General features: G+C 39.0%; 1 protein-coding gene across 1 annotated transcript in view; it reads left to right on the top strand.

Annotated features, from left to right (window-relative positions):
• Positions 1-11,858, top strand: part of SUSD4 (sushi domain containing 4) — a 693,417-nt gene extending 681,559 nt beyond the window's left edge. The window contains exon 8 of the mRNA XM_044060186.1: positions 11,375-11,858. Coding sequence (XP_043916121.1) covers positions 11,375-11,403 — 29 coding nt within the window. The 3' untranslated portion in view covers positions 11,404-11,858. The remainder of the gene's footprint in view (positions 1-11,374) is intronic.
• The last annotated feature ends 320 nt before the right edge of the window (positions 11,859-12,178 follow it).

Raw genomic sequence — 12,178 nt, forward strand, 5'->3', positions numbered from 1 at the left:
TGATCTGTAACCCAGAGAGCTGCATTGACAAATGCTTAATAAACACTACCACTGCTGTGTAGCCCAGTGAGCTGCATTGACAAATGCGTATTAAACACTATCAGTGCTCTGTAACCCAGTGATCTGCATTGACAAATGCTTATTAAACACTACCAGTGCTCTGTAACCCAAAGAGCTGCATTGACAAATGCTTATTAAACACCACCAGTGCTCTGTAACCTAGCGATCTGAATTGACAAATAGTTATTAAACACTACCAGTGCTCTGTAACCCAATGATCTGCTTTGACAAATGCTTATTAAACACTGCCAGTGCTCTATAACCCAATGATCTGCATTAACAAATGCTTATTAAACATTACCAGTGCTCTGTAACCCAGCGATCTACATTGACAAACGCTTATTAAACACTACCAGTGCTCTGTAACTCAGTGATCTGCATTGACAAATGCTTATTAAACACTACCCATGCTCTGTAACCCAGTAATCTGCATTGACAAATGCTTATTAAACACTACCAGTGCTCTGTAATCCAGCAGTCTGATTGACAGATGCTTATTAAACACTACCGGTGCTCTGTAACCCAGTGATCTGCATTGACAAATGCTTATTAAACACTACCAGTGCTCTGTAACCCAGTGATCTGACAGACAGATGCTTATTAAATACTACCCATGCTCTGTAACCCAGTGATCTACATTGACAAATGCTTATTAAACACTTCCAGTGCTCTGTAACCTAGCAACCTGCATTAAAAAATGCTTATTAAACACTACCAGTGCTCTGTAACCCAGCTATTTGCATTGATAAATGCTTTAAACACTACCAGTGCTCTGTAACCCAGAGAGCTGCATTGAAAAATGCTTATTAAACACTACCAGTGCTCTGTATTCCAGAGAGCTGCATTGACAAATGCTTATTAAACACTACTAGTGCTCTGTAACCCAGCGATCTGCATTGACAAATGATTATTAAACAATACCAGTGCTCTGTAACACAGCGATCTGCGTTAAAAAATTATTATTAAACACTACCAGTGATCCGTAACCCAGCTATCTGCATTACAAAATGCATATTAATTACTACCAGTGCTCTGTAACCCAGCTATCTGCATTGGTAAATGCTTTAAACACTACCTGTGCTCTGTAACTCAAAGAGCTGAATTGACAAATACTTATTAAACACTACCAGTGCTCTGTAACCTAGAGAGCTGCATTGACAAATACTTATTAAACAGTACCAGTGCTCTGTATATCCCAGCAATCTGCATTGACAAATGCTTGTTAAACACTACCAGTGCTCTGTAACCTAGCAATCTGCATTGATAAATTCTTATTAAACACTACCAGTGCTCTGTAACCCAGCGATCTGCATTGACAAAAGCTTGTTAAACACTACCATTGCTCTGTAACCCAGCGATCTGCATTGACAAAAGCTTGTTAAACACTACCATTGCTCTGTAACCCAGCAATCTGCATTGATAAATGCTTATTAAACAAAACCAGTGCTCTGTAACCCAGCTGTCTGCATTGACAAATGCGTATTAAACACTACCAGTGATCTGTAACCCAGAGAGCTGCATTGACAAATGCTTAATAAACACTACCACTGCTGTGTAGCCCAGTGAGTTGCATTGACAAATGCTTATTAAACACTATCAGTGCTCTGTAACCCAGTGATCTGCATTGACAAATGCTTATTAAACACTACCAGTGCTCTGTAACTCAAAGAGCTGCATTGACAAATGCTTATTAAACACTACCAGTGCTCTGTAACCTAGCGATCTGAATTGACAAATAGTTATTAAACACTACCAGTGCTCTGTAACCCAATGATCTGCTTTGACAAATGCTTATTAAACACTGCCAGTGCTCTGTAACCCAATGATCTGCATTAACAAATGCTTATTAAACACTACCAGTGCTCTGTAACCCAGGGATCTGCATTTACAAATGCTTATTAAACACTACCAGTGCTCTGTAACTCAGTGATCTGCATTGACAAATGCTTATTAAACACTACCCATGCTCTGTAACTGCATTGACAAATGCTTATTAAACACTACCCATGCTCTGTAACCCAGTAATCTGCATTGACAAATGCTTATTAAACACTACCGGTGCTCTGTAATCCAGCAGTCTGATTGACAGATGCTTATTAAACACTACCGGTGCTCTGTAACCCAGTGATCTGCATTGGCAAATGCTTATTAAACACTACCAGTGCTCTGTAACCCAGTGATCTGATAGACAGATGCTTATTAAATACTACCCATGCTCTGTAACCCAGTGATCTACATTGACAAATGCTTATTAAACACTACCAGTGCTCTAAAACCCAGCGATCTGATTGACAGATGCTTATTAAACACTACCAGTGCTCTGTAACCCAGCAATCTGCATTGATAAATGCTTATTAAACACTACCAGTGCTTTGTAATCCAGCGATCTGCATTGACAAATGCTTGTGAAACACTGCCAGCGCTCTGTATCCCAGCAATCTGATTGACAAATGCTTATTAAACACTACCCATGCTCTGTAACCCAGTAATCTGCATTGACAAATGCATATTAAACACTACCAGTGCTCTGTAACCCAGTGATCTGATAGACAGATGCTTATTAAATACTACCCATGCTCTGTGACCCAGCTGTCTGCATTGACAAATGCATATTAAACACTGCCAGTGCTCTGTAACCCAGAGAGCTGCATTGACAAATGCTTAATAAACACTACCACTGCTGTGTAACGCAGTGAGGTGCATTGACAAATGTTTATTAAACACTACCAGTGCTCTGTAACCCAGCGATCTGCATTGACAAATGCTTATTAAACACTACCAGTGCTCTATAACCCAGAGAGCTGCATTGACAAATGCTTATTAAACACTATTAGTGCTGTGTGACCCAGCAATCTGCCTTGCCAAAGGCTTATTAAACACTTCCAGTGCTCTGTAACCTAGCGACCTGCATTAACAAATGCTTATTAAACACTACCAGTGCTCTGTAACCCAGCTATTTGCATTGATAAATGCTTTAAACACTACCAGTGCTCTGTAACCCACAGAGATGCATTGAAAAATGCTTATTAAACGCTACCATAGGTTCATAGGTTCATAGGTTCATACTAGGCTATCTGCCCGAGGGCATTTACAAGCCTAGCCCATAGTTTTGTGGCTTACGCCACCCCTTTAGTATGGGGAACTATACCCATTATTTTGCTGTGCCTCTGTCGAGCAGTGACACTGAGGTAATCCCTGGGGTATATCTGCGATCTCCCATCCATTGGTCGAGATTTCTCTTGAACAAGGCCAGCGAGGTGCTCTGTATTCCAGAAAGCTGCATTGACAAATGCTTATTAAACACTACCAGTGCTCTGTAACCCAGCGATCTGCATTGACAAATGATTATTAAACAATACCAGTGCTCTGTAACACAGCGATCTGCATTAAAAAAATATTATTAAACACTACCAGTGATCCGTAACCCAGCTCTCTGCATTACAAAATGCATATTAATCACTACCAGTGCTCTGTAACCCAGCTATCTGCATTGGTAAATGCTTTAAACACTACCTGTGCTCTGTAACTCAAAGAGCTGAATTGACAAATACTTATTAAACACTACCAGTGCTCTGTAACCTAGAGAGCTGCATTGACAAATACTTATTAAACAGTACCAGTGCTCTGTAACCCAGCAATCTGCATTGACAAATGCTTGTTAAACACTACCAGTGCTCTGTAACCTAGCAATCTGCATTGATAAATTCTTATTAAACACTACCAGTGCTCTGTAGCCCAGCGATCTGCATTGACAAAAGCTTGTTAAACACTACCATTGCTCTGTTACCCAGCAATCTGCATTGACAAATGCATAGTAAATGCAACTAGTGCTCTGTAACCCAGCAATCTGCATTGATAAATGCTTATTAAACAAAACCAGTGCTCCGTAACCCAGCTGTCTGCATTGACAAATGTGTATTAAACACTACCAGTGATCTGTAACCCAGAGAGCTGCATTGACAAATGCTTAATAAACACTACCACTGCTGTGTAGCCCAGTGAGCTGCATTGACAAATGCGTATTAAACACTATCAGTGCTCTGTAACCCAGTGATCTGCATTGACAAATGCTTATTAAACACTACCAGTGCTCTGTAACCCAAAGAGCTGCATTGACAAATGCTTATTAAACACTACCAGTGCTCTGTAACCTAGCGATCTGAATTGACAAATAGTTATTAAACACTACCAGTGCTCTGTAACCCAATGATCTGCTTTGACAAATGCTTATTAAACACTGCCAGTGCTCTATAACCCAATGATCTGCATTAACAAATGCTTATTAAACATTACCAGTGCTCTGTAACCCAGCAATCTGCATTGACAAACGCTTATTAAACACTACCAGTGCTCTGTAACTCAGTGATCTGCATTGACAAATGCTTATTAAACACTACCCATGCTCTGTAACCCAGTAATCTGCATTGACAAATGCTTATTAAACACTACCAGTGCTCTGTAATCCAGCAGTCTGATTGACAGATGCTTATTAAACACTACCGGTGCTCTGTAACCCAGTGATCTGCATTGACAAATGCTTATTAAACACTACCAGTGCTCTGTAACCCAGTGATCTGACAGACAGATGCTTATTAAATACTACCCATGCTCTGTAACCCAGTAATCTGCATTGACAAATGCTTATTGAACACTTCCAGTGCTCTGTAACCTAGCAACCTGCATTAAAAAATGCTTATTAAACACTACCAGTGCTCTGTAACCCAGCTATTTGCATTGATAAATGCTTTAAACACTACCAGTGCTCTGTAACCCAGAGAGCTGCATTGAAAAATGCTTATTAAACACTACCAGTGCTCTGTATTCCAGAGAGCTGCATTGACAAATGCTTATTAAACACTACCAGTGCTCTGTAACCCAGCGATCTGCATTGACAAATGATTATTAAACAATACCAGTGCTCTGTAACACAGCGATCTGCATTAAAAAATTATTATTAAACACTACAAGTGATCCGTAACCCAGCTATCTGCATTACAAAATGCATATTAATCACTACCAGTGCTCTGTAACCCAGCTATCTGCATTGGTAAATGCTTTAAACACTACCTGTGCTCTGTAACTCAAAGAGCTGAATTGACAAATACTTATTAAACACTACCGGTGCTCTGTAACCCAGCGATCTGCAATGACAAATACTTATTAAACACTACCTGTGCTCTGTAACCCAGCAATCTGATTGACAGATGCTTATTAAACACTACCGGTGCTCTGTAACCCAGCCATCTGCATTGATAAATTCTTATTAAACACTACCAGTGCTCTGTAACCCAGCGATCTACATTGACAAAAGCTTGTTAAACACTACCATTGCTCTGTAACCCAGCTGTCTGCATTGACAAATGCGTATTAAACACTACCAGTGATCTGTAACCCAGAGAGCTGCATTGACAAATGATTAATAAACACTACCACTGCTGTGTAGCCCAGAGAGTTGCATTAACAAATGCTTATTAAACACTATCAGTGCTCTGTAACCCAGTGATCTGCATTGACAAATGCTTATTAAACACTACCAGTGCTCTGTAACTCAAAGAGCTGCATTGACAAATGCTTATTAAACACTACCAGTGCTCTGTAACCTAGCGATCTGAATTGACAAATAGTTATTAAACACTACCAGTGCTCTGTAACCCAATGATCTGCTTTGACAAATGCTTATTAAACACTGCCAGTGCTCTGTAACCCAATGATCTGCATTAACAAATGCATATTAAACACCACTAGTGCTCTGTAACCTAGAACTCTGTATTGATAAATGCTTATTAAACACTTCCAGTGCTCTGTAACCCAGCTGTCTGCATTGACAAATGCGTATTAAACACTACCAGTGATCTGTAACCCAGAGAGCTGCATTGACAAATGCTTAATAAACACTACCACTGCTGTGTAGCCCAGTGAGTTGCATTGACAAATGCTTATTAAACACTATCAGTGCTCTGTAACCCAGTGATCTGCATTGACAAATGCTTATTAAACACTACCAGTGCTCTGTAACTCAAAGAGCTGCATTGACAAATGCTTATTAAACACTACCAGTGCTCTGTAACCTAGCGATCTGAATTGACAAAGTTATTAAACACTACCAGTGCTCTGTAAGCCAATGATCTGCTTTGACAAATGCTTATTAAACACTGCCAGTGCTCTGTAACCCAATGATCTGCATTAACAAATGCTTATTAAACACTACCAGTGCTCTGTATCCCAGCAATCTGCATTGACAAATGCTTATTAAACATTACCAGTCCTGTGTAACTCAATGATCTGCATTGACAAATGCTAATTAAGCACTACCAGTGCTCTGTAACCCAGCGAGCTGCATTGACAAATATTTATTAAACACTACCAGTGCTCTGTAACCCAGCAATATGCGTTGACAAATGCTTATTAAACACTACCAGTGCTCTGTAACTCAGAGCTGCATTGACAAATGTTTGTTAAACACTACTAGTGCTCCGTAACCCAGCGATCTGATTGACAGATGCTTATTAAACACTACCGGTGCTCTGTAACCCAGCAATCTGATTGACAGATGCTTATTAAACACTACCGGTGCTCTGTAACCCAGCGATCTGCAATGACAAATGCTTGTTAAACACTACCTGTGCTCTGTAACCCAGCAATCTGATTGACAGATGCTTATTAAACACTACCGGTGCTCTGTAACCCAGCCATCTGCATTGACAAATGCTTGTTAAACACCACTAGTGCTCTGTAACCTAGCACTCTGTATTGATAAATGCTTATTAAACACTTCCAGTGCTCTGTAACCCAGCTGTGTGCATTGACAAATGCATATTAAACACCACTAGTGCTCTGTAACCTAGCACTCTGTATTGATAAATGCTTATTAAACACTTCCAGTGCTCTGTAACCCAGCTGTCTGCATTGACAAATGCGTATTAAACACTACCAGTGATCTGTAACCCAGAGAGCTGCATTGACAAATGCTTAATAAACACTACCACTGCTGTGTAGCCCAGTGAGTTGCATTGACAAATGCTTATTAAACACTATCAGTGCTCTGTAACCCAGTGATCTGCATTGACAAATGCTTATTAAACACTACCAGTGCTCTGTAACTCAAAGAGCTGCATTGACAAATGCTTATTAAACACTACCAGTGCTCTGTAACCTAGCGATCTGAATTGACAAATAGTTATTAAACACTACCAGTGCTCTGTAACCCAATGATCTGCTTTGACAAATGCTTATTAAACACTGCCAGTGCTCTGTAACCCAATGATCTTCATTAACAAATGCTTATTAAACACTACCAGTGCTCTGTAACCCAGGGATCTGCATTGACAAATGCTTATTAAACACTACCAGTGCTCTGTAACTCAGTGATCTGCATTGACAAATGCTTATTAAACACTACCCATGCTCTGTAACCCAGTGATCTGCATTGGCAAATGCTTATTAAACACTACCAGTGCTCTGTAACCCAGTGATCTGATAGACAGATGCTTATTAAATACTACCCATGCTCTGTAACCCAGTGATCTACATTGACAAATGCTTATTAAACACTACCAGTGCTCTAAAACCCAGCGATCTGATTGACAGATGCTTATTAAACACTACCAGTGCTCTGTAACCTAGTGATCTGCATTGACAAATGCATAATAAACACTACTAGTGCTCTGTAACCCAGCAATCTGCATTGATAAATGCTTATTAAACACTACCAGTGCTTTGTAATCCAGCGATCTGCATTGACAAATGCTTGTGAAACACTGCCAGCGCTCTGTATCCCAGCAATCTGATTGACAAATGCTTATTAAACACTACCCATGCTCTGTAACCCAGTAATCTGCATTGACAAATGCTTATTAAACACTACCAGTGCTCTGTAATCCAGTGATCTGCATTGACAAATGCTTGTTAAACACTACCCGTGCTCTGTAACCCAGTGATCTGCATTGACAAATGTTTATTAAACACTACCAGTGCTCTGTAACCCAGTGATCTGATAGACAGATGCTTATTAAATACTACCCATGCTCTGTAACCCAGTGATCTACATTGACAAATGCTTGTGAAACACGACCAGTGCTCTGTGACCCAGCTGTCTGCATTGACAAATGCATATTAAACACTGCCAGTGCTCTGTAACCCAGAGAGCTGCATTGTCAAATGCTTAATAAGCACTACCACTGCTGTGTAACGCAGTGAGGTGCATTGACAAATGTTTATTAAACACTACCAGTGCTCTGTAACCCAGCGATCTGCATTGACAAATGCTTATTAAACACTACCAGTGCTCTATAACCCAGAGAGCTGCATTGACAAATGCTTATTAAACACTATTAGTGCTGTGTGACCCAGCGATCTGAATTGACAAATGGTTATTAAACACTACTAGTGCTCTGTAACCCAACGATCTGCATTGACAAATGCTTATAAAACACTGCCAGTGATCTGTAACCCAGTGATCTGTATTAACAAATGCTTATTAAACACTACCAGTGCTCTATAACCCAGCGATCTGCATTGAAAAATACTCATTAAACACTACCAGTGCTCTATAACCCAGTGATCTGCATTCACAAATTCTTAATAAACATTACCCGTGCTCTGTAACCCAGTGATCTGCATTGACAAATGATTATTAAACACTACCAGTGCTCTGTAACACAGCGATCTGCATTAAAAAATGCCTATTAAACACTACCAGTGCTCTGTAACCCAGCTAGCTGCATTAAAACATGCTTATTAAACACTACCAGTGCTCTGTATCCCAGCAATCTGCATTGACAAATGCTTATTAAACATTACCAGTCCTGTGTAACTCAATGATCTGCATTGACAAATGCTAATTAAGCACTACCAGTGCTCTGTAACCCAGCGAGCTGCATTGACAAATATTTATTAAACACTACTAGTGCTCCGTAACCCAGCGATCTGATTGACAGATGCTTATTAAACACTACCGGTGCTCTGTAACCCAGCAATCTGATTGACAGATGCTTATTAAACACTACCGGTGCTCTGTAACCCAGCGATCTGCAATGACAAATGCTTGTTAAACACTACCTGTGCTCTGTAACCCAGCAATCTGATTGACAGATGCTTATTAAACACTACCGGTGCTCTGTAACCCAGCCATCTGCATTGACAAATGCTTGTTAAACACCACTAGTGCTCTGTAACCTAGCACTCTGTATTGATAAATGCTTATTAAACACTTCCAGTGCTCTGTAACCCAGCTGTGTGCATTGACAAATGCATATTAAACACTACCAGTGCTCTGTAACCAAGCCACCTGAATTGATAAATGCTAATTAAACACTACCACTGCTGTGTAACCCAGTGAGCTGCATTGACAAATGCTTATTAACACTACCAGTGCTCTGTAACCCAGAGAGCTGCATTGACAAATGCTTATTAAACACTACCACTGCTGTGTAACCCAGTGAGCTGCATTGACAAATGCTTATTAAACACTACCAGTGCTCTGTAACCCAGCGATCTGCATTGACAAATGGTTATTAAACACTACCAGTGCTCTGTAACCCAACGATCTGCATTGACAAATGCTTATTAAACACTACCAGTGCTCTGTAATGCAGCGATCTGCATTAAAAAATGCCTATTAAAGACTACCAGTGCTTTGTATCCTAGCTGTCTGCATTGATAAGTGCTTTAAACACTACCTGTGCTCTGTAACCCAAAGAGCTGCATTGACAAGTACTTATTAAACACTACCAGGGCTCTGTAACCCAGGGAGCTGCATTGGCAAATACTTATTAACCACTATCAGTGCTCTGTAACCCAGCGATCTGCATTGACAAATGCTTATTAAACACTACCAGTGCTCTGTAACCCAGCAATTTGCATTGACAAATGCTTATTGAAACACTACCAGTGCTCTGTAACCTAGTGATATACATTCACAAATGCTTATTAAACACTGCTCGTGCTCTGTAAACCAGTGATCTGCATTGCCAAAGGCTTATTAAACACTTCCAGTGCTCTGTAACCTAGCGACCTGCATTAAAAAATGCTTATTAAACACTACCAGTGCTCTGTAACCCAGCTATCTGCATTGATAAATGCTTTAAACACTACCAGTGCTTTGTAACCCAGAGAGCTGCATTGAAAAATGTTTATTAAACACTACCAGTGCTCTGTATTCCAGAGAGCTGCATTGACAAATGCTTATTAAACACTACCAGTGCTCTGTAACCCAGCGATCTGCATTGACAAATGGTTATTAAACACTACCAGTGCTCTGTAACCCAACGATCTGCATAGACAAATGCTTATTAAACACTTCCCATGCTCTGTAACCCAGTGATCTGCATTGACAAATGATTATTAAACACTACCAGTGCTCTGTAACACAGCGATCTGCATTAAAAAATGATTATTAAACACTACCAGTGATCCGTAACCCAGCTATCTGCATTACAAAATGCTTATTAAACACTACCAGTGCTCTGTAACCCAGCTATCTGCATTGGCAAATGCTTTAAACACTACCTGTGCTCTGTAACTCAAAGAGCTGCATTGACAAATACTTATTAAACACTACCAGTGCTCTGTAACCCAGAGAGCTGCATTGAAAAATACCTATTAAACAGTACCAGTGCTCTGTAACCTAGCAATCTGCATTGACAAATGCTTATTAAACACTACCAGTGCTCTGTAACCCAGCAATCTGCATTGACAAATGCTTATTGAAACACTACCAGTGCTCTGTAACCCAGTGATCTGCATTCACAAATGCTTATTAAACACTTCCCGTGCTCTGTAAACCAGTGATCTGCATTGCCAAAGACTTATTAAACACTTCCAGTGCTCTGTAACCTAGCGATCTGCATTACAAAAAGCTTATTAAGCACTACCAGTGCTCTGTAACCCATCGATCTGCATTGACAAATTCTTATTATACACTACAAGTGCTCTGTAACCCACCAATCTGCATTGACAAATTCTTATTAAACACTACCAATGCTTTGTAACCCAGAGAGCTGCATTGACAAATGCGTATTAAACACAATCAGTGCTTTGTAACCCAGTGATCTGCATTGACGAATGCTTATTTTACTTTATCGCAGGAATGGCTATATCTAGTGCAAAGAACTTATGCTGCATTCATGTAGGATAGTGCTTATGTAAGCTTTAGTGTTTCACGCTTTACTTAGAAACCGTTAACTATGTTATTTTTTTTAATTTAGTCATTATATTTTATGATAGTATTTGCATTCGTAACATCAATTGTTAAAGGAACTGGTTCTATTCAGAAAAGGCTGTATGTATTATCATTTTTTTCTTTTGTATTTCACAGATATTCCATTGATCGAAGAAGATATTTAATCTTCAGTCCAGACCGTTAATTCCGATCACAGATTTGAGATGATGTTACACAGAATGCATAATCAAGCAGCAAAAAAATCACATTTCCTTGAGTAACTTTCCAGTGATTTCTCATCCACTGAGAACGTTTCTGTCAGCTGCGTGACCGCAAGGAGCTGAGGGCGCGAAATATCTGACTTTTTTCCATTCCCAGGGACTAATATTAGAATTATGGATGCCATTAGTAAATGAAGTCAAGAACAGTAAGGTATTTTAATCCCTGCTGGAATACTGAATACAGGATTAGTCATATGAGCCTCAGCCAGATCTTCAGACTGCCAAACCACACAATCCTTTGTGAAAACCAGTTACTTTTTTTCTTAGGATAACACTATTTCATATTATTTGATTAGAATAAGAATGTAGAAAGATGTCTCAATGCAAATCCTAAAAGAGTGTAGTTAGGTGCAATTCACACACACACACACACACACATATATATATGTGTATATATATATATATATATATATATATATATATATATATATATATATATATATATATACATATATATATATGTATGTGTATATATATATATATATATATATATATATATATATATATATATGTATGTGTGTGTGTGTGTGTGTGTGTGTGTGTGTATATATATATATATGTATGTATATATAAATATATATATATATATATATATATATACACACACACATATATATACACATACATATATATATATATATATATATATATATATATATATATATATATATATATATAT

The sequence above is a fragment of the Protopterus annectens genome, chromosome 1.part2 (assembly GCF_019279795.1).
Source record: "Protopterus annectens isolate FY-2018-M chromosome 1.part2, PAN1.0, whole genome shotgun sequence".
Lineage (NCBI taxonomy): Eukaryota > Metazoa > Chordata > Ceratodontiformes > Protopteridae > Protopterus > Protopterus annectens.